General features: G+C 43.7%; 1 protein-coding gene across 5 annotated transcripts in view; it reads left to right on the forward strand.

Moving 5' to 3' along the window:
• Positions 1-22,973, forward strand: part of pcsk6 (proprotein convertase subtilisin/kexin type 6) — an 81,083-nt gene that overhangs the window by 48,206 nt on the left and 9,904 nt on the right. For 3 of the 5 annotated variants that reach the window (XM_081359253.1, XM_081359251.1, XM_081359254.1), the window contains exons 13-17: positions 12,054-12,190; positions 13,437-13,619; positions 16,296-16,398; positions 16,735-16,931; positions 21,050-21,137. In XM_081359253.1, the coding sequence (XP_081215379.1) occupies positions 12,054-12,190; positions 13,437-13,619; positions 16,296-16,398; positions 16,735-16,931; positions 21,050-21,137 (708 nt within the window). Of the gene's footprint in view, positions 1-12,053; positions 12,191-13,436; positions 13,620-16,295; positions 16,399-16,689; positions 16,932-21,049; positions 21,138-22,973 lie in introns of all 5 variants that reach the window. The other 2 variants (XM_081359252.1, XM_081359250.1) reach the window with 1 other exon arrangement.

Genomic DNA, 22,973 nt, shown 5'->3' on the forward strand with positions numbered 1-22,973 from the left:
CAAGTTATGCATCACTATTTTGTCCTTTTTGCCACTTTTTATTGACTGGATTGTGGAGAGGACAGGAAATGATGGAAGATTTTGATATCTTACATAATCCACCAACCACCAGGGCGTTGCAGTACCAAGTAGATTGCTTACAAATTGTAGTCGTTTACTGATTCCAAATTACATGACAAAAATAGTAGTTAGTAACGTAATACATTACATTTACACATTTAGCACTACATATATATTTATAATCTGACTACTTTTTGATTATATTTAACCTAAAGGCCTGTTCACACCGGGACGAATTTCCCGCGCGATATTCGCCGACGTTTAACGCCTCGTGACTAAACAAAGGGCGCCAATGTGAGTGTGCACACCGACGCGAAAAACGGCACGCGTAAAAGCGTCATTTTTTAAAAAACGCCTCGGGTTCGTTTTTTTGGTTTGACGCGCCACGTCAAAAACTATCCGACCAATGAGATTGGTGCTTTTGCTCACGTGCCTGGAGCTTCTGAAGTTACAGTAAAACACAACTTGGGGGCGCTCAAACACAAAACGGTCTTGCCGAGCACAATACGTAATGGCGAAGAAGATATATACGCAGAGTAGCGTCTAAACACTGCCGGGAAGAAATAAGACGAGGAAGATGCAATGCAAGATGAATGTAGAGCTGCTGGTCTCGTTGGTGTCGGAACATAAATAACTATATGACAAACGCGACAGCGACTACTAAAATCTTGATAAAAGAGAACTGTTATGGAGTGGTATTAAGCGCCATCTAATGTCAGGGAATGAATTTGCATGTTCACTCGGCTCATCGTCAGCGAAAATCGCTTGGGTGTGAACACAAAAAACGCATTGAAAAACACTGGCGAATAACGCGTGCCGATATTCGTCCCTGTGTGTACGGCCCTTAACTCGTTTCACATGATTTCACAGGATAATCTTGTACCATATTGATATAAAAATACAAAGAGAAACAAAATATGTTCCATTCTTTGTTATCAACTACATGAAGTACATTAATACATTACGTCAGGGTTTCCCCAGACTGGGGTTCATGATGGAACTGCAGGGGGTTTGTGAGTTTAATGAAAAGCTATTAAGTAATTAAATGATAAAAATGTAAAATGAAAAAATTTCCCTTCATGTCATGTGACAATTAACTACTTCTAGTTTCCTGGAACTTGAGTGTCCCTCATACAAACACATGCACACTAACATGTTAATATCTTACTTTTAGCATAGTGTATTCTAAAGGGGTCCACATGGGCTGACGGGCTTTGATCTGGCTGCTCTGGTTTCTGTCACACAGGAAGCTTCATCCTGTCGATCACACAGCAGTTTGATATCCTCTCTGTTGGCCTTGACGCTCTGTGCTCTCCAAATCTCTCTGCTCTCTGCTTCAGTATTCTCTTAGCAGTTTTCACCGCATGGTTATGATCCTGAGACTCATTCTCATAGCCCTCACGAATAAAGCTCTCACACAATCCAAATCGCTCGTTCTCAGCTGCTTTTGCTTCAGGATGCAGATTTTTACAGTGGCATCACAACACACGACCAGAACATTTAACAAAAATGTCAATAAAATCAAATATTCTGCGATTACTATTTTTATTATTTTAAATCTTACATTGTTTTTTTTTCTTGTTTTTGGAGGGTATTACACAACGTTTATTATGGAAAATGTGGGTCTTCAGACATTAAATGCAAAAAATGTTACTACAATCAAATCTATATAAAATAATTTGAAGCATTTCACCAAGGCTGCAACAAAACAAAATGTGAAAAAAATTAAGAGGTCTAACTACTTGTGTGCTAAATACTCTGAATGCACTCTATTTATTTATTACTATTATTATTATTATTTTAAATCTTGCATAGTTTTTTTTTCTTGGTTTTGGAGAAAATTACACAACTTTTATTGGGGGAAATGTGGCTAATCAGACATTGCCAAGAATGTGACTAAAATCAAATACATAAAATAAAGCATTTCAGCATAAGCCGGAAACAAAACAAAATTGTTATTATGGGAAACGTGGCTCTTCAGACATGAAATGCCAAAAATGTTTGGACAAATAAAATGCCACTGTCCGTAACAATGTCTGTCACTCTAGTTTGTCTATGTGAAAGTCCCTCAGTTCTCAATTGTTCTCAGAAAGCTTATTGTTTTGACGCCCCACATCTTATTTACCGCATGGAGACTGAAGACCTGTCAGAATCCTCCCCTGCACAAACATCTCCCGCAGAGCATCTGCTTTTGTGATAACAGACATGACAGCCTAATGGGGCTTCCCGCGTTTGGAGAGTATTTATTAATGGCCAGGAGTCGATCCGCTCTCCTGCTCTCTCACCCTGGGCTTTCAGTGCTAAGAGTCGAATTGTAGAGTTGATGGAGTGTCGTCCAAATGACGCCTGCGAATTGCCAGGAAAGACATTTGCCTTGAATTATCGCTCCGGTTAGAGAGGGATGCTGTGGTCGGGACCTCCCTTCATCTCGTTTATTCAACATGCACGCTGCCAGAGCCAAATGCAGTTCAGATTTACCATCTCCTTAAAGCGCACACCGCCTCGACTTGGTGGTGGGAGAAGAAAGACGCAGATGTAATAAGCGAAATACTGTCCAAGTCTGTTAACAAGGGCCTTGAAAGGGCCAAGCTCAGAAATGGCTGTTTTGCAAAGCTCTCATTAGTAGTGTGATTGTGCTTGTGGACAGCTCAAGGGGAAGAAGTGTTCCCTTTCAGTCGCTCACGTTCGACGTAACGTCGACGTGACGACGTAATTGGGATCACTTCAGGGAGCCCTATCAACTTCGAGTGTCTACAGAACGAGCCAATGAACGTTGGCGTGCGTGAATCGCGTCACGCGCCCCGCCCCGCCGCACGGGTATAAACAGGAAGCGGGCGCACGCACACATTGTCTTTCACTTCGGAGCCGAGCTTTCGTGAGACTTCTGTCTACAAAGAGATTCAGCCCTTGAAGACTTCAAAGAGATCTACTCTCTGCCTACAGTGTTGGTGTGACGGCGCGATCAGCGGTGGCCGCGAGCATTGCAGCTCACAAACTGCTGTTTTCACAGCACTATTGTTCTGTGTTTGTGTGTGTGTGTGTCGGTTCGGTGGGCGTTTCCTTGTGTGTTTATTCACACCGCGGCTACCCCTGGGTGCCTCAGCACTGAGAGAGTATTTTTTCAACCTTTTTTATTTTTACTAAAAGAGCAACACAAGCGTGACCCTGCGTCTTTTTCAAGATGTCATTCCGCTTGTGCGTTTCTGGATGCCGTCGTTCCCTGGCGCCAGCAGATGGCCACAGCAGTTGCCTCTCGTGTTTGGGCATTCAACACGCTGAGGCAGCTTTTGTGGATAGTTCATGTTCCCATTGCGGGAATATGACTATCGCAGCGCTTAGATCGAGACTCGCTTACCTCAAGGGAGGTGCAGTCCCCTCGCCTATGCCCCGATCTAGTGTCTATTCTGCCCCGCAGAGTAGACCTACTTCGGTGCATGACCAGGGTGATCTGAGGATTACCGTGAGGGCTTCCCCGTCGAGTCATCCTCCGCGGGCCCCTCACGCCTCACAAGCGCTGTCGCCATTGGGGCTCCTTAGTGAACGTCTTGGTCCTTCTCCGGAACGGCCAACCGTTTCCTTTGGGGCTCCGGCTGATGACCAGATGTCGATCGCAGCATCGGAGGGGGAGCTGTCCTCTGGAAATGACGACTCGGCTGCGTTGCCCCCCTCGGGGTGTGTAGCGTTGTCCGAGCCGGATCCAGAATGGACTGCTATGCTTTCCCGGGCCGCCGAGAAGGTCGGGCTTGCGTGGAATCCTCCACCACGTCCCGAACCTTCTCGGTTGGACGATTCGTTTCTCGGGGCGGGCCGTGCTGGTTCTCAGTGCGCCGCCCCGGTACCTTTCTTTCCGGAAGTGCATGAGGAGCTTTCTATGACGTGGAAGGCACCGTATAGTGCCCGAAGCCGTTCTAGTGGCTCCTCACCCCTCGCCACCCTCGACGGCGGGGCAGCTAAGGGGTATGTGGATATCCCCCCGGTGGAGCGGGCCGTCGCGATGCAGCTGTGTCCGGCGTCCGCTTCCTCTTGGCGGGGTAATCCACGCCTCCCGTCCAAGGCCTGTAAGTTTTCGTCCGGTCTAACGGCGAAGGCTTACAAGGCCTGTGGACAGGCTGCTTCCGCCCTCCATGCCATGGCGCTCTTGCAGGTCCACCAGGCCCAGGCGCTCATGGACATGAACGAGGGTGGTTCTGACCCAGAGCTCCTCCGGGAGCTCCGTGTGGCAACCGACCTCGCCCTCCGGGCGACGAAGGAAACCGCACGTTCTGTCGGTCAGGCGATGTCCACCTTGGTGGTCCAGGAGCGCCACCTTTGGCTCAACCTGGCGGATATGAGGGACACCGATAAATATCGGTTCCTGGATGCCCCTCTTTCCCAGGTTGGGTTGTTCGGCGACGCGGTCGAGAGCTTTGCCCAACAGTTCTCGGCCGCACAGAAGCAGACGGAGGCCATCCGGCACATCCTGCCCCGGCGGACCGCTGCTGCTCCCACCCGTCCGTCGGCCGCAGACCCTCCGTCTACTCGTCGCCGAGGTCGGCCTTCTGCGGCGTCCTCCGCTCCCGCTAAGCCCCAGCAGCAGCAGCAACCATCCAGGCCTCAGCGCGGAGCAAGCCGTAGGAAGCCGACCCCGCCCGTCCAGGCCGCTGCCAAACCAGGAGGCAAGCGACGGTGCAAACGACCCTGAGACGGGCGGCCCGGAGGTGGATCAAGTTGCTCTTCAGGAGATGGCGAAGGCGCCACTCCTTCCCCCGGTGGAGGGCCGGGCGGAGAATCTTTTGTTTCCTTTTCTTTTTGTTCCGCCACTGACCCACGGGTCAGTGGTACCCACATTTTCAAAAAAAGAGCAATTTCTGAAACCTCTGGGCCCCAAGAGGGCGCGCTTGGCAGTCGACGACGCCGCCATGCCTTGTCACTCCCGAGCCCCTCTTTCATCGCCAGTGAGCAGCAGTGGCTGTGTTCCGGACGTGCTCTCGCCTCCTCACACTCACTCTGCCCTTCGACGGAAGCAGGTATGTGCTGCACCACACACTCAGACCCCACTTCGGGCCGCTGTGCCGTCCGAGTCGGGTCCCTGCATTCCGCCGCGCTGCCCCACCCCGGGTACGTCTGTGGTGCCGTTAGTCCCGCTTGCTCGGTCTCTGGGAGCCTGGTTAACGCTTCCCAGCCTGTCTCGCTGGCTCATCCGTACCATCAGACTCGGCTATGCGATTCAGTTCGCCCGGCGCCCCCCTGCTTTCAAGGGCATCCTGTTCACCCGTGTTCTGGCGGACAATGCCCCTGTGCTCAGGGCAGAGATCGCAGTCCTACTGGCGAAGGACGCGATCGAGCCGGTCCCTCCAGCCGATATGAAGACCGGCTTCTACAGCCCGTACTTCATTGTACCCAAGAAAGGTGGTGGGTTACGACCAATCTTGGACCTGCGCGTCCTGAACCGGTCCCTTCACAGGCTACCGTTCAAGATGCTTACGCAGAAACGCATTTTCAAATGCATCCGTCCCCAAGATTGGTTTGCAGCGATCGACCTGAAGGACGCGTACTTTCATGTCTCGATTCTCCCTCGACACAGACCGTTTCTCCGCTTTGCGTTCGAGGGACGGGCATATCAGTACAAGGTCTTACCCTTCGGGCTGGCCCTGTCGCCCCGCGTCTTCACGAAAGTCGCGGAGGCGGCCATTGCTCCCATGTGCGAGCGTGGTGTTCGCATCCTCAACTACCTCGACGACTGGCTTATTCTGGCCCAGTCGAGAGAGCAGTTGTGCGAACACAGGGACATGGTGCTCAGTCACCTCAGCCACCTAGGGCTTCGGGTCAACTGGGAAAAGAGCAAACTCACCCCCGGGCAGAGGATCTCTTTTCTTGGTATGGAGTTGGACTCGATCAACATGACAGCGCGCCTCACCAAGGCCCGTGTCCAGTCAGTGTTGAACTGCGTGAGCACGCTCAGACGCAGAACAGCGGCACCACTGAAACTGTTTCAGAGGCTCCTGGGGCATATGGCATCTGCAGCCGCGGTTACGCCGCTCGGATTGCTTCATATGAGGCCGCTCCAACACTGGCTCCACGATCGAGTCCCGAGATGGGCGTGGCAGAGCGGCTCGTGCCGGGTCCAAGTGACTCCGCACTGTCGCCAAACTCTCAGCTTGTGGTCGGACCCTTCCTTCCTGCGGGCAGATGTTCCCCTGGAACAAGTGTCCAGGCACTCTGTGGTCTCCACGGATGCCTCTACCACCGGCTGGGGGGCCACGTACAACGGGCATGCAGCTTCAGGTCTGTGGACGGGGCCTCAACTGCATTGGCACATCAACTGCCTCGAGTTGTTAGCAGTACGTCTTGCACTGAGCCGTTTCAAAACGCTGCTACTAGGCAAGCACGTACTGGTCCGTACGGACAGCACTGCGACCGTTGCGTACATCAACCGCCAAGGTGGTCTACGTTCCCGCCGCATGTCACAACTCGCCCGCCATCTCCTCCTCTGGAGTCAGAAGCATCTGAGGTCGCTTCGTGCCATTTACATTCCAGGCCTGCTCAACCGTGCAGCCGACGAGCTCTCACGGCAGCAGGTGCTACCGGAAGAATGGCGACTCCATCCCCAGGTGGTCCAGCTGATTTTCAGGCGCTTCGGGACCGCTCAGGTAGATCTGTTTGCCGCCCCGGACACGTCTCATTGCCAGTTGTTCTATTCTCTGACCGAGGGGACCCTCGGCACGGATGCTCTGGCACACAGCTGGCCCCGGGGCCTTCGCAAGTATGCGTTTCCCCCAGTGAGCCTTCTTGCACAGACCTTGTGCAAAGTCAGGGAGGACGAGGAGCAGGTCTTGTTAGTTGCGCCGTATTGGCCCAACCGGACCTGGTTCCCGGAACTAGTGCTCCTCGCGACAGCCCCTCCCTGGCCCATTCCTCTGAGAGAAGACCTGCTCTCTCAGAGACGGGGCACCTTATGGCACCCGCGTCCAGACCTCTGGAAACTCCATGTCTGGTCCCTGGACGGGACGCGGAGGTTCTAGGTGACCTACCCCCTGCGGTAGTTGACACCATCACTTCCGCTAGAGCCCCCTCTACGAGGCGCCTCTATGCGTTGAAGTGGAACCTGTTCGTTGACTGGTGCTCCTCTCACGAGGAGAACCCCCGATCTTGCTCGATCAGAGCCGTGCTTTCCTTCCTGCAAGAAGGGCTGGAGCGAAGGCTGTCTCCCTCCACCCTTAAAGTGTATGTTGCCGCTATTGCCGCACATCACGATGCTGTTGATGGTAAGTCTTTGGGGAAGCATGACCTGATCGTCAGGTTCCTGAGGGGAGCGAGGAGACTGAATCCTCCTCGCCCACTCTCTATACCCTCTTGGGACTTGTCTCTGGTCCTTTCGGCACTTCAGAGACCACCCTTTGAGCCTCTGCAATCAGCTGAGTTAAAAATTCTGTCCTGTAAGACTGTACTCCTGGTTGCATTGGCCTCTATCAAGAGGGTAGGGGACCTGCATGCATTTTCGGTCGACGAATCGTGCCTAGAATTCGGCCCGGATAACTCTCACGTCATCCTGAGACCCCGGCCCGGATACGTGCCCAAGGTTCCTACCACTCCCTTCCGGGACCAGGTAGTGAACCTGCAAGCGCTGCCTTCGGAGGAGGCAGACCCAGCCCTGGCTTTTCTCTGTCCCGTTTGCGCTCTGCGTCTGTACGTGGACAGAACGCAAAGCCTCAGGACCTCAGATCAGCTCTTCGTCTGTTACGGAGGCCAGCAGAAAGGGAAGGCTGTCTCCAAGCAGAGGATGGCCCACTGGATAGTGGATGCCATCGCCTTGGCTTACGAAGCCCAAGGCGTGCCCTGCCCGCCTGGGTTGAAAGCCCACTCCACTAGGAGTGTCGCTTCTTCCTGGGCGCTGGCTCACGGCGCCTCGCTGACAGACATCTGTAGAGCTGCGGGCTGGCCGACACCTAACACGTTCGCTAGGTTTTATAGCTTACGTGTTGAGCCGGTTTCTTCCTGTGTGCTCGCTTCTACTAGCCGGTAACACCGAAGTTCCCGCTCTAGTGTCGGCTTGCTGCGCCACTCCCTTCCTAGGAACGGATACGTGCGCTTTTTACTCCAGTCGAGTTCCCCATTGGCGAACCCTGTGAGTTCCTCCGCACCCCTTCGGCAGTCGGACGTTGCGGAGCGTCCGACGCCAGGCCTAGTGCTCGTATGCTTGTGTAACTTGTGCTAGGCTGGGTTCCATATGTGGTGATCCCTGCGGCGATCCCATATGTGTATTCTTCCACGACCAGTTCCCTGCGGTGAGCCCGTGTCTTCCCTTGGCAGAGTCTGCTCTGCCGTCACTGTCCGGTGTGTCTCCCCCTTCGGGTGGAGCCACCCCAGTGACATTCCATATGTCGCACTGCCCCTTCGGCCAGTCCATATGTGTATTCTCCACATGTTACCTCCCTTCGGGCAGGATGTGGCTCTGCAGCGTTCTTTCCCCTGGAGAGGTACGCTTTCCCAGTGTTATCCAAGAGTTCCGCTGTGTGGGGTATAATGGAACAGCAGTTGAACTCCCTCTACGCAGATCTTCCGCCCCAGCTGTTGGGCAAGCCGACACTAGAGCGGGAACTTCGGTGTTACCGGCTAGTAGAAGCGAGCACACAGGAAGAAACCGGCTCAACACGTAAGCTATAAAACCTAGCGAACGTGTTAGGTGTCGGCCAGCCCGCAGCTCTACAGATGTCTGTCAGCGAGGCGCCGTGAGCCAGCGCCCAGGAAGAAGCGACACTCCTAGTGGAGTGGGGGTCTGAGAGTCTTGCGTTGGGCGCTGGATGTGGCAGCAACCGTGGCGTTTTCCATGGGATCCCAATTACGTCGTCACGTCGACGTTACGTCGAACGTGAGCGACTGAAAGGGAACGTCTTGGTTACTGATGTAACCCTCGTTCCCTGAAGGAGGGAACGGGAGACGTAACGTCCCGTCGCCACCGTTGCTGATCATCGCTGCATGGCCGTCACAAATCTCGGCTCCTCAGCGAAAAACAATGTGTGCGTGCGCCCGCTTCCTGTTTATACCCGCGCGGCGGGGCGGGGCGCGTGACGCGATTCACGCACGCCAACGTTCATTGGCTCGTTCTGTAGACACTCGAAGTTGATAGGGCTTGTATTCATAGTTTGTATTCATGCTACTGTATGACTTACCTTTTCTGCTGACATCACCCAGGCCCCATAGGATATTAGCTATGCCTATGAACCTATTACCCTGTGAACCTAATAGCTTTTAGTCATTGTTTTTGGTTACTGTTAAAGGTAATGCATTTTTTCCAAAAACCATACCAATAGTTAAATAATTGAATGCCGGTTAATTGAATGAATAATTGCGGTTCCTCCTGTAGGTTTTGTTTATTTTTCAGTTTTTCACAGGTGTTTTGCCCATATATTGAATTACACATCACATTGTGTTTGGTTTTAGGGTTAAATTAAATGTCCATTAATTTAATGGATAATGTCCTGGCAAACCATTTTTTCTGATTCTTTTCTTACAGTGTGTATGTATGTGCAGTATATATACGTACATAAAAAGGAATTTGTGCATATTGTGGAATGGATGTAATTATTATGTTTTACACTTAAGGCTGAAAAGTAGGTTTGGATTTTATTTATTTATTTAAGGGTGTACGACCAACTATCGGTCCAAATTGACGGTCTCCAAATATACGGGTGAAGGTTTTTGCGCGTGGCAAAGTAGTTTGATTAAATGAAATATATTTTTTCATATGTATTACCTCGTTATTTCATCTGACTCCATAAATGAAAAGGGTTTAATGATATCTGTGCATCATCAAATGTGAGCGAATGTTTGACCATTCCTTTTAACTCTTTACTGAAAATAATGTCAGTTAGAATAAAATCTAATTTTTACAATTTATCATGTTAGGTAAATGTATCATGCCAATTTCATAATCAGTTCAAAGATAATAGATACAAAACATCAAATGCTCTGGAATAAAGAGAGAAGATGCAAACTTTGACATTAAAAATACATGATGCAACGTGTTTTGCATACACTTCACATCACGGGCTGGTCTGGGTTACAGAATCGCCCTGAGCCTCTTGTTGTATTTCATTATATAGACAGAAACATTTGTTAACAATGGGAATTTGCATTCAGAGTTTACACCTTTTGAGAGGCCATTTGCCTGGAAGACCCATCCTCCTTTGTGTGCAATTTATTTCTAAACTCTAACTTTATTACCTTTTGTTTTACTTCTTTGGGAATGAGACCTTTGTACCTTTTACAAAGACATTTAGTAAGGTAGACATTTCAAATGATACCAAACATGTGTAATACTGTATGATAATTATTCACATTAAACTATATTGATTCTTGGGTGAATTTTGGTGATCTCAGCATGAGAGAGAAGGAATGGGGGAAGAGGGAAAGAAATGTAGAATAGGATGATTCTGAGGTGAGACTTGCGTCTCGAATGGTGCACGAGTGAGTTCAAATGTTAATTTCCTTTGAGAGTTGCCCTCTCTTCCAGTTCTTCCAGTTTCTACAGTCTTACAAGGGAAATAGTTAATGGTCTATGAATCATACATTTTCATGCATGGGAAAAGGGAAATGCATATAAAAATATATATAAATTCTGTCATCATTTACCTTATGTTGTTCCAATTCTATATGATTTCTCTATATGAAATGTGACAAGATATTTTGAGATATTTCTGTTTTTTTCTCCATAAAAGTCAATGGGATCCAGTGTTGTTTGGTTCCAAACCAAACAACATTTCTTCAAAATATCTTCTGTGCTCCGCAGAAGAAAGTAAGTCATACAGGTTTGGAACAACATGAGGGTGAATAAATGATGACAGAATTTATATTTTTGGGTGGAGTATCCCTGTAATGTCAACCACAGACCACAGACTCTGACTTGTCCCTCAGTTGGTAAAGACAAACTGGAAAATGTATTTACAGTAATACACCTACGATGTAACATAATCTGTCTGACCTGAGCAAAGTTTATAGCACTACGTCGCACAAGCTACTCCGAGCTCACACAAACCGAGCCAAAGCATCCATCTGCTCAATCACCATGATGCAGTGATGTGACGTCGACTCATGCTTCACAGGTGCAAACACAAATCAGGCTCATGGACTCGTTCCCAGTCAGCCCTGCTGCACAGCGCCAGCATGTGATTGTGATTTTGTTTTAGATGACGAGGAGCACGTTTGTTTTTGATCTTTTTGCACACTAATTAATTGACTGAAGTAAAGGATATTTCTTCAGAGGCTGAGGTTTAAATTGATCAAACATGCTCAGTCTAACTGTTTTTTGTTTTCCTTTTTGTGTGTTTTTTTTTTTTTTTGCGTTAACCACAAACATTAATTTGATACTGAAAGCCAGTTAATTGGATTGGATACCTAAAAAAAAATAAAAACATGATGTTAGGCTAATTTGCATATCCATTCTGATAGGACAGTGTGCGCATCAGAAAACCATTCATAAAGCGGTTCTGCTTCTCAATTCTTGCCAAAACTACTGCAAAATGTTAAATTCATTCAAGTTTATTTAAAAACTACTAACACTTTACACTAAGGTTCCATTTTTTGTTAATTTAACTAACATGAACTAACAATGGAAAAATACTTCTAAAGCATTTATAAATTTGATCAATCTTATTAAATCTTGTTAATTTCAACATTTACCAACACTTAGCTAATATGCACAGTTGTATTTTTATATAGTATTGTAAAGTGTTACCAATAAATTTACATTTATTTTAATAAATTTAAACAATTAAAATGTATTACAATTGAATACATTTAAATTATACAATTAAAATTTGACGTATGCATCTGCATATTAGTAAGACATTTATTTAGTATATGTGGATGTTCAGACTTCCTCCTCTGAAGGATCAAAACTGGAAATGATGTGCAGTGATGCAGAAATGATAGATGACTTTCCTTATTTTCATTATCCTCTTTTGCTCTCCTCTTCTTTCTAAAACATTCACCACTCTGTTTCTTCTGCCTTCCAGATTGTTTGATAACTCCAACGAGGGCTTCAGGAACTGGGAGTTCATGACGGTGCATTGCTGGGGGGAAAGAGCGGAGGGCACGTGGACCCTGGAGATAACCGACTCGCCCTCTCAGCTGCGTAACCCGGAGGTGTTGGGTAAGGAATGAATGGAGGAATAAAGTTCAGACTGAATGTACTTCCAGTGCAGACAACCAGTGTGGTGCAATGCCAATCATATCTAGTCTAGACATAGTGTAATCCTAAAACATGTAATGTTGCCGTTTGAGCATACACAACATCTCCAAAGTTATGCAACGTTCAAAGTTCAAAGCAAAGGAAGATATTTGCTTTTAAAGAAATCGTTTTTTAAGGACTACAACAAACAGCTGGTAGGGACTACACAACATTCCTCCCGGGTTAGTGACATCACAAACCCTAAAATTTACATAAACCCCGCCCCCGTGAACATTCAGTCCATGTTGAGAAGAGGAAGAGTTGTTTAGCAGAGCGCATTTGTTAGTCTGCTCAAGCTGTCGCATCCGTCTTTTCACATGCAATACAGTACGTAACACAAATGCAATATTATGTCACTCAGTAGGCATCTTACAACAGTTTCCACACAAGCAACTTATAGATTATTATCATGACAGAATATGCTAATCAAAGACTTGAACATAGTTAACATCAGCTACATAAATTCATCAACTAACCATTCAGAAACGTCCTGTTGCATTCTACATGTCACTTCTTCTCGAGTCTCTCCATCAATGTCTGGCTCCAGTTTAAACATGGAACAGAACAGTTTCTGACATTTTAGTACTTGTCTGCGTGAGGTAATCGGAGCTGCTAACACACAAACAAGAGCTTTATAAGCTCCGCCCTCTGTGCCGGGAGCAGCAGCTCATTTGCATTTTAAAGGGTCACACACGAAACAACACGTTTTTACTGACCCTCAAAAAGGGACCATTTTAACATGCTGTAAAAAATTATCTGTGGGGTATTTTGAGCTAAAACTTCACATACACACCCTGGAGACAACAGAGACTTATTTTATATATTGTAAAAGGGGGCATTATACCACCCCTTTAAAACCATAGTAAACTACTTTGCTGTTTCAATGGGCAGCTGATTTCTTAAACAGCATCCTAATGAAATTGTAAACTCATAAGCCGTACCAGACTTTTGTCCATGATTTTTTGTGTGCGCTTATTTGGAATTGTTTGCATTCTTGTGCTTGCATCAAGTATGTTTCTGATTTAAATGAATGACATTTTTTACTTTCTTTGAGACCTGCTACAGATTAAAGTTGTTTTTTCCTCTGTTTCTCGTCAGGATTGATGTGATTCATTGTAATGCGTAACAGACTTCTATTTTTCGTTTCTTGCTCTTTCTTCTCTCTCAGGTAAGCTGAAAGAGTGGACACTAATCCTTCACGGCTCGTCTGAACACCCCTACCAAACCCAGGGTTCCCACCACTCTCGTTCCAGGATGCTGGAAATTCCTACAGCAGGCAAGGAGCTGAAACCCCCAGATTCTGTGCCAGGAGCTCCTGAGCATGAAGAGGAGGAAGAGGAGGAATATAATGGTACTCTCAGTAATACCTAGACAAGTTCAAAAGTTTGGGGTCGGTAAGATTTTTCTATTTGTAATCTTATGCTTGCCAAGGCTGCATTTATTTGATCAAAAATACAGTAAAAATGGTGAAATAACAAGCTGAATTTTTTTTTGCATTATTACTCCAGTCTTTAGTGTCACATAATCCTTCAGAAATCATTCTAATTATTGATGTCTGGTTTGTGAACGAATCGTTCACCAAACCAGTTCACCAAATCAGACAGAATCGTTCTAAACTGTTTGCATCTTGAGTCAGCGCTGATCCACAGTTACTAAAGTTTCTCACTTTCGGATGTGCCTGACAGTCACTCCGACTCAAAATAAATCAAGATCCCGGATTATTCGTTACTCCAGTTACTCGGACTAAGACATGGTGTGCTGGGAGAACTGATGAGCTCGAGCTGCTGATACTGAGCATGCATGTACAAACAAACAGTACACACACTGCTACAGCGCTTCTCGAGTCAAGAGGTGTGTCTGACTTGAAGCGGCCCTGCCCAGACCGATTGGTGTATGACATCAAAGTACCGCCGAGAGAGATTAGAGAGCAGACGGCTCTGTATGCTTTCGAATTGCTCTCATGTACTTTGATGTCATACACCAATCGGTCTGAGCAGGGCCTCTTCAAGTCGAACACACCTAAGAATAGGTTGCAACAGTTTTCGAATCACCAGAACACTGAACCGAGAACGGTTTCTTTCGGACACATCCGGCATACTGAGAACCGATGAGCTGGTGATACTGAGCATGTGTGACAGCACTGTCTGAACCAAACTGTTTCTTTCGGACAAATGATGCTGTGCTGATACTGTGACATAAATGAGGGGGCGAATTGGGGGAAATGTACGTTTATTTAATAACAAATATATGTACTGAAATATGCACAGTAACTTGCTATATTAAACAACATATTTATTAAAACATGCAACAACTGTTCAGTCAAAACATGTAAATGAATTTTACTATTGACTATTGTGTATGATGGTTATATATTAAGTTTTTATGAGCTGGATCATGGTTTCTGTAAAAAGCTGATGAAGACTAGTTTATTCACTTCATGGGCCCTATTTTAACGATCTGAAACGCAAGTGTCAAAGCGCAAGTAACTTTGTGGGCGGGTCTTGGTGCTGTTGCTATTTTCCCGGCGGGATAAATGACTCTTGTGCCAGGCGCAAATCTAAAAGGGGTTGGTCTGAAGTAGCTTCATTATTCATAGGTGTGGTTTGGGCGTAACGTGAAATAAACCAATCAGAGCGTCATCTCACATTCCCTTTAAGAGCAGGCGCGTTTGTTCTAAAGCGGATTCCTATTGTAACGGCGGATTTGCCAGGCGCGCGCCAGGAGCGGTTCACAGCCAAGGAGAGCAACGCTCTCGTCAGGGACGTTGGGGATGGAGAAACACACCCAAATTAACTTCGGTTAAAAAGGCGTATGATAATTTGGGTAAATGTGTAACCTAGATGTATGCTTTTATAATAAATTGTCTATCTATCTATCTATCTATCTATCTATCTATCTATCTATCTATCTATCTATCTATCTATCTATCTATCTATCTATCTATATATATACATCTAATAATGTATGATTTGCAAAAATTAAAACTGCTGCTTCTGTGTAGATGAGAGAATCAAAGTGTATGCGCGTTGTGCACACGCTACATTGATTATGGCCAAGCATGCGCCCTTAAAATAGCATATGAATAACATGCGCAACGCGCCACTGACTTTAAACTATTTTTTCCTGGTTAGTAGCGCAATTGTTTTCTAAACCTGCAAAATAGCATGAAGGAACGTTTGCGCCGGAACACGCCTCCTTTTTTGCGCTGAACTGCCCAGGGAGCGCAAGTTCATTCCCTAGTTTAGCGACGTGCTTCTGTGGAGGGAAAAGCGCGCTTTGCGCGGGTGCAAAATAGGAATGATACATTCGGTGTGCAAAGTCAATTGCGCTGGGTGCAAGATAGGGCCCCATATCTTTTAGATGTAAAACATCCACGTTTGCACATCAGTGCCTGTATTGGGTGCTTTAGTTGGAAAACTTAAATGAACTTGATGATGAGGATTATACAAATTATTTTATTTAAATGTTCTTGAGTGTATTTTTATCCATCGGTATGATAGAATTGACGTTATTACATAACTGTGTGATTAACGTCATTCCTGGGGATGTAAAATAACTGGTGAACCGGTTTATTTAAACAAACTGTCCGAAAGAACCAGTTCGGAAAAGAACCAGACTTCGCATCACTAATTCTAATATGCTGATTTGCTGCTCTGGAAACATTTCTTACTATTATCAATGTTGAAAGCAGTTGTGCTACATAATATGTCTGTGGAAACAGTGATACATTTTTTCAAGATGAAAAAAAGTTTTGCTGAATTTTGATGAATAGAAAGTTCAAAAGACCATAATTAATTTGAAATAGAAATCTGTTCTAACATTATAAATATATTTACTGTCACTTTTGATCAATTTAATGCATCCATGTTAAATTAAAGTATTAATTCATTCAAAAAACTTACTGATTACAAACTTAATGTATATATAATGGACTGAAAAGAAGTTGAATGTTAATAATAAAAACAAAAACTAGTAATAATAACAAATATAAGTTACATGAAATATATTTGTTTGTCATTAATTTCAGGTCCGTGTCATCATGAATGTGGAGATCAGGGCTGCGATGGGCCGGACGCTGATCATTGCCTCAACTGCATTCACTTCAGTCTGGGCAGCCTCAAAACTGGCAGGTAAAGCGGTCGTCTAGAATGAGGACAGTTATATTTAAACTGTTTCAGTTTAGTTTTATTGATAGTTGTGGGCAGAATGTCCAAATGAGTCCAAATGTCCAAAGTCATGGTATATGAGTATTTCAAAATACTAATTTTAAATACTCACAAGTGTTTCCCACTTAAAATATCATTGTTCTATAGCATAATAGTACTTTATAAATGTGCTCAAGCAAAATAGTCAACTATATATTGAGAATACTCAGTATATTAGTTTAGAATTTTATTTTTGCTTTCCCCATTTCCAAATAGATTTATTCTTCCCTCATTTTTCTTCATCTCTTGTCCTCCGCATAGGACATGTGTTAGTCACTGTCCACTGGGCTACTTTGAGGACGAAGAGGCCCGTAGATGTCGTCGCTGTAACAGAGGCTGTGAGAAATGTGTCGGTCGTGGACCGAATGAGTGCAGATCTTGCCGTAGAGGTCTTTATTTCTACTCAAAGGAGAACGCCTGTGTGGAAACCTGTCCCACTGGTTGTTTCAATGACGAGGGTGAGTACAACAAAGATGGGACTCTCCATAGTTGCATTGCATATATGTGTTTATTGAGCTGAACTTTCTGAATTACCATATGTGTCCAATAAATTAGGTGTAGGATTTACTTTGAAACCATTTTCATTTAGATTTTGCTAGTAAATTTCACAATGAATTACAAAGAAATGATAAAACATTGAATTAAATGTGAAATTAAGTAGAAAGACTGAAATCGACAGAAAGACTCCAGTAATCCTTACAGTGCACCAACAAGAATGTCAGTGGTCTGTCAAAATAAGAAAATGCCTGTAATGGTGTAGAAATAACTTTTTTTTAAATTTTACACATTTGCTGTTTAATTTTTTTACATTAAGGGTCATTTGAGGTCATGAGGTCATTTTCCATTTATTTCCATACATTGATTTAACAGGTGCTGTTAAACTAAAGCGACTTACAAATAAGAAACATCATAAGCGATTAATCATAGAAGAGCCAACAATACATACTAAAGGTTAGACTGAGACCTGGAGAGACCTATAACCCACGGTCTCTCTCACACACTTGGAGTCATTTGGTGGAGGATTGGTGATGATCTGGTGGTTCTTCAGTAAGGCTAGAATCGGGCAGATACATCTTTCAGAATGATGCATGACCCAAGCCAAGTTCAAGATTATTCTGAAGGTAAAGTTGTATATATAATATACCCTCACCAGCCACTTTATTAGGTACACTTTGCTAGTACTGGGTTGGACCCCCTTTTGCCTTCAGAACTTCCTGAATTCTTCATGGTATAAATTTAACAAGGTGCTGGTAACATATCACCCGCACCATTACACCACCACCTGCCTGAACCGTTGATACAAGGAAGGATGGATTCATGCTTTCATGTTGTTTACACCAAATTCTTACTCTACCATCTAAATGTCTCAGCAGAAATCAAGACTCATCAGACCAGGCAATGTTTTTCCAATCTTCTATTGTCCAATTTTGGTGAGCCTGTGTGAGTTGCCGCTTCAGTTCCCTGTTTAGCTGACAGGAGTGTTCCCCGGTATGATCTTCTGCTGCTGTTGTCCATCTGCTTCAAGGCTCAACGTGTTGTGCGTTCAGAGATGCTCTTCTGCAGATCTCAGTTGTAATGAGGGCTTTTTTAAGTTACTCTTGCCTTTCAGCTTGAGCCATTTAAAAAGAATCATTATATACAGTAAAGACTAAGCAGTGTTTTATTTTTACTTTTAATTTTCCAATTTCTGTTGTTAAATAAACCTTATGTAGGCCTACCTGAAACCCTAACCATCTGGTTTACACTGACGCTAAAATAACACTTACTTTTTATGGAGCTAATGCTACAGTAAAACACAGCTGTTCACTTTCAGAAGTTGTGGGTATGCTTTCATCTCACAAAAAGAATGTGAAACATGTATGTTGGTTATATCAGTTTCAGTTTTTAAACATAATTTTAATTTATTTTACACACTTAAAGCATTATCGTATCGAATATCTCATTATATAATGCGTTATCGCAATCGTATTTTTCTTCAATATTGTGCATCCCTTATATATATATATTTAGAGAACATCTGGAACATGCTAATGATGCCTTAAAGAAATAGTTCACCTAAACATAAAAATAATGATGTTAAAACTATGAGCAAATTTTACAGGTTTGGAATGACATGAGGGTGAATAAATAGTGTCAGAATTTTTATTTATTATCATCTTCCTTTAAAATACTGCCTATATAATCACAGAACTGAGCATGTTTGCATCAGTCAGCAGCACTGAAGCGTGGCGGCCCATGGGCACAGAGCAAAAGAATAGCGTCGTTTACGTCTTTCTGACTAATTTTGCATTTGCATGTGGGATGTTCTGGGTTTATTGTCCCTTGTTGTTTCCATCTTGTTGATAACAGATGCTGGGATGGAGATGTGCTCTAGTTATCTCCACAAATCAGCTTGTTGATTGAACGTCTTTCACAGTCCGCCTGTGATGTGTACGAGGATGATAAAAGCCAGCAAAGACTTGGTTTATCACTGTTTGTGCACGCCGTCCTCAGCTGTTGAACACATGCCGAGCCGTGCATGTGAAACAGATGTTGATGATGGGATATGTGTTTAGTGGCAACTTGAATGGATGAAATTTGCACATACCCAAGTATGAATTGCATCCAGATGCATCTAGATAATTCACTCACGGTAATCAGTGAAAATTAAAAGCAATATAAAAACTATGAAGTCGCCACTGTCTTTCAGACTACTTTGGGAATTGAATGCTAGTGCTCTAGCACTGGTGTACCTCAAAAATCATGGGGGTCCAGTGGTGATATCATGCTCAAGTATTTTGGATATTAAATTACATTTTTTATCTTAGATACTTTTCTCTTTTCCTTGTGCTAAACTATCTTCCGTTCACCATTCTAGATTTCTAGAATCCAAATTCTAAACCCTGTGGGCAAGATTTTTTAAATAAAAACTAATTCAACAATAAAAAATACAATGGTATATTAATGATACAAAAATAATGCTGATATGCAATTTGCAACAATAAGCATTTAAAAGTTATATATATATATTTAAAATTGTTGTCAAATTATTGTCAAATTTTGTGTAAAATCATCTTAACTCTGTCAGTCTAATCAATTGATGAATAAAGAAAGAGATGTTTCACAGATATTGCTTGTAATTCATGCATCACTATTGTAATGTGAGCTGAGAGCATTGCATTGTGGGAAAACCATACCCTGTGCAATCTGGTATGCTGCACATTTTAACACAAATATGGTAGGGTGACTCACAGATATAGGACACATATCAAATGAGAAATGTTATTGTGCACAGACAAAACATTTTCGTAAAGAATGAACCGTGAAGACTGCAGCAATATTGTGGGTATAAAGGGTATGCGTTGACGTCACTTTCTCGCAGGGACGCCCCCTCAGCAGGACTGAATGGCAAAACATCCTGCAGCATGACTGGATTTAATTGGGGAAACTGTGAAAACGGGAGTAAAACAAACAATTATCTGCTTAAATTAAAGGCAGTTGATCTCGACTGTTCCTTACAACTTAAAATAACCAGTTGTCTGTGGACATTGATGTGGCCAGGAATCAATTTCTTGACATTATATGCAACTGATTTTGAACTCAGGGAAATACATAAAGCAAAGCCTGGGAACACTTTACGCCAGAACACTATAAATACAATATAGGTCTAAATTCAGATGATAACTTATATCAATGGTATATCGGGACCCTAAAACGTATTAAAGCACGAGGCATTATATACATAACATTATGACTTTATGTAAATCTGTTTGTAAGTGCTGACTTGATGCTTGATCAAACTTCAAGATGGGATAAAAGTGACAAGGACTTCAATTGATTTTCTAGTTGTATTTATATACACTTTTAAAGTCATGTGGATAACTGTCAGCTGTTAGCGTCAAAAAGAAAATACTAGTAATAATAATAATAGTTCTGCGGTGTAAATTGAATCTATTTAAGAACTCCTTTGTGTGTATATATCTATTTATCTATCTAAATTTGCTTTGTAAGGAAAACTGGGTTTGACTAACATTATCCAGCAGAACCTGATTTCCCCAATTGCAGCATGTTCCTGGATCAACCCCTTTGTAGAACACAAGGCTCATCATAATGGATTTTATTTAATAAACACTGACAAAAACTTTACAGTTACGCTGAATATAAGATGGTGAATAATTAATTGACAAGTTTTCAATACAATATATAACCTAGGGTATAATTTTACCCCCAAATCCAACATATCTGACACAAAATAATAACAGCAAATCCACATTTCACTGCCTGGATTCCAGTTGTTTCTGCGAATTGCTGGAATCCACTTGTTTCTCTTTTCTATAGCTTTCTGTAGCCTTCTTATTTGTTGTTGTACAGTCTATTTGTACAGTCAATCTCAAAGCTCTATCCCATTTTAGATGTGTTTTTCGCAGCATTAAAGCTGAACATCAACACTGCCACTCAGTCTTTTTACCACTCAGTTGGTGCAACCACAGTGATTCTTTCTGCCTACTGTGACGTCATGCCTCTATAGTATGAGTGGTACGCTAGTATGTCTGTCTTTTATTGTCTATGTGATCTTCCTGTCACTTTTCCTTTCCAGGTCAGAGACGTTGCCTGAAGTGTCATGAGAACTGTTTGAAATGCTTGAGAGATGCAGACAGATGCACTTCCTGTAAGGATGGCTTCAGGTAATACAAATAAAAATCATGTTCACTGCAAAAAAATAATCATTATCTTAATTAACATTTGTACAAAACAACCTGATTAGAAAGAAATGCTTAACTTCATGTCCAGTGTTGAACTGCTGCTATCAGATTGTGGTCATTTAGAATGCGTCCAAAAAACATTATCGTTGTTGTAGTTGGTGCCGGATTGTTGCTTAAAGGAATAGTTCACTTAAATATGAAAATTGTTTCAAACCTGTATGAATTTCTCTCTTCTGCTGAACACAAAAGAAGTAATTTTGAAGAATGTCGGTAACCAAACAGTTGATGGACCCCATTGACTTCCATAGTATTTTCTTTTCCTACTATGGAAGTCAATGGGGTCCATCAACTGTCTGATTACCGACGTTCTTCAAAATATCTTCCTTTGTGTTCAGCAGAAGAAATAAATTCATACAGGTTTGAAACAACTTGAGGGTGAGTAAATGATGACAGAATTTTATTTTTTAAGTGACCTATTCCTTTAATTGCAGTCTAAATAAAAGCAAATGTTTGCAACTATTAAGGGTACACTGTGTAAATACCTTTGCCAATGATCTGACTTCTCCTTGTAAGCGAAGAATCTCTTATCTTTATTTACATTAGACAGGTAAGTCCAAGGAGGCTTCCATTTCTTTCCGCCATTTTGAAAAACTATAATAGCAGAGAGGGACAAAAAGCAATAGCCTAGCTCAATGCGTTTCCACAACACGTTTTCGTTCAGAGCCAGCATCACGTGACTGAAACCAGCTGAAACGGACAAGGAGATCAGTGAGAGGCGCCTGTCACTGTCCCGGCAAATTTGAAAGGCTGCACTGCACGGTACTTCATAATGCAGGATCATATTTATGCCGAGCCACAGGAGAAGGAATCCTCATCGCCAAAAAATCTACCTCTTCCTCTCCCTTCCTCTCCCTACCTCCTAATCACCTGATGATGATATCTAACAATGCACGTACATTGAAAAATAAACAAATAAAGAATGTATCACTACTAATTAGCATAGTTCATGCTTTTTACAGTCTGTGATTCATACTGTAACATTCGTTTGTTCGTTGTGTGTCAACTTGCAGTTTGTTTGAAATAACGAACCTCATCACCCAAAAGAAAACTCGATGAAGTGCTATTGGAAGACATGTTGTCATAGCTTCTTGGTTCATAATGTATTTGCAACACGCATTTGAAAAAGCGAGGCGCTCGAGAGCACTATTCGTTTGAATGCAAAATACAATTTCACCGTTAGATGGGAGAAATTCCTACAGTGTACCTTTTAAGCATTTAAAAGTCTCTTGTAACCTATAAACTTTCACTCGCAGAACTGTGACCCCTCTTTGCACTCTTTGCACAATATATATTGAGTTTTGAATTCTCATGACGTACTGGTGCAGATGAAATAGCGTAAGAAGTGAGGCTTTGGGGTTTTGTGTCGGTTTAGGACATCTAGAATGCATCTGGTCATCTTTATGTATGCTGTCTTTACTGTGGTTTAGTCGAGCCGTACTGAGACAGACCGGGCTTTAGTTCTTGAAAGGCAGTCTGGTCTTGTGAAGGGTAAAACGCTGCATGCTTTACGCCGTGACCTCTCTACAGCATTTAATCTGTCAGGGTTATACATCTTGATGTGCTGTGTTTTGAAGTGCGGATAGAGACCGAATGCCTGGAGTCTTTTAGATTCGCATTCTCTGCGTCATACTTGCTCGAATGATTATTGAAACGGTTCTCTTCCCCTGTCATTTTCAACCACTGACCCACAGTTCCCTAGCAAAACAGTTCTTTGAGCCAAGACTCAGCGTGAAGAAGGTTGTTGAGTTGTTTTCTCAG

Source organism: Scardinius erythrophthalmus, assembly GCF_964197995.2.
Source record: "Scardinius erythrophthalmus genome assembly, chromosome: 2".
Classification (NCBI taxonomy): domain Eukaryota; kingdom Metazoa; phylum Chordata; class Actinopteri; order Cypriniformes; family Leuciscidae; genus Scardinius; species Scardinius erythrophthalmus.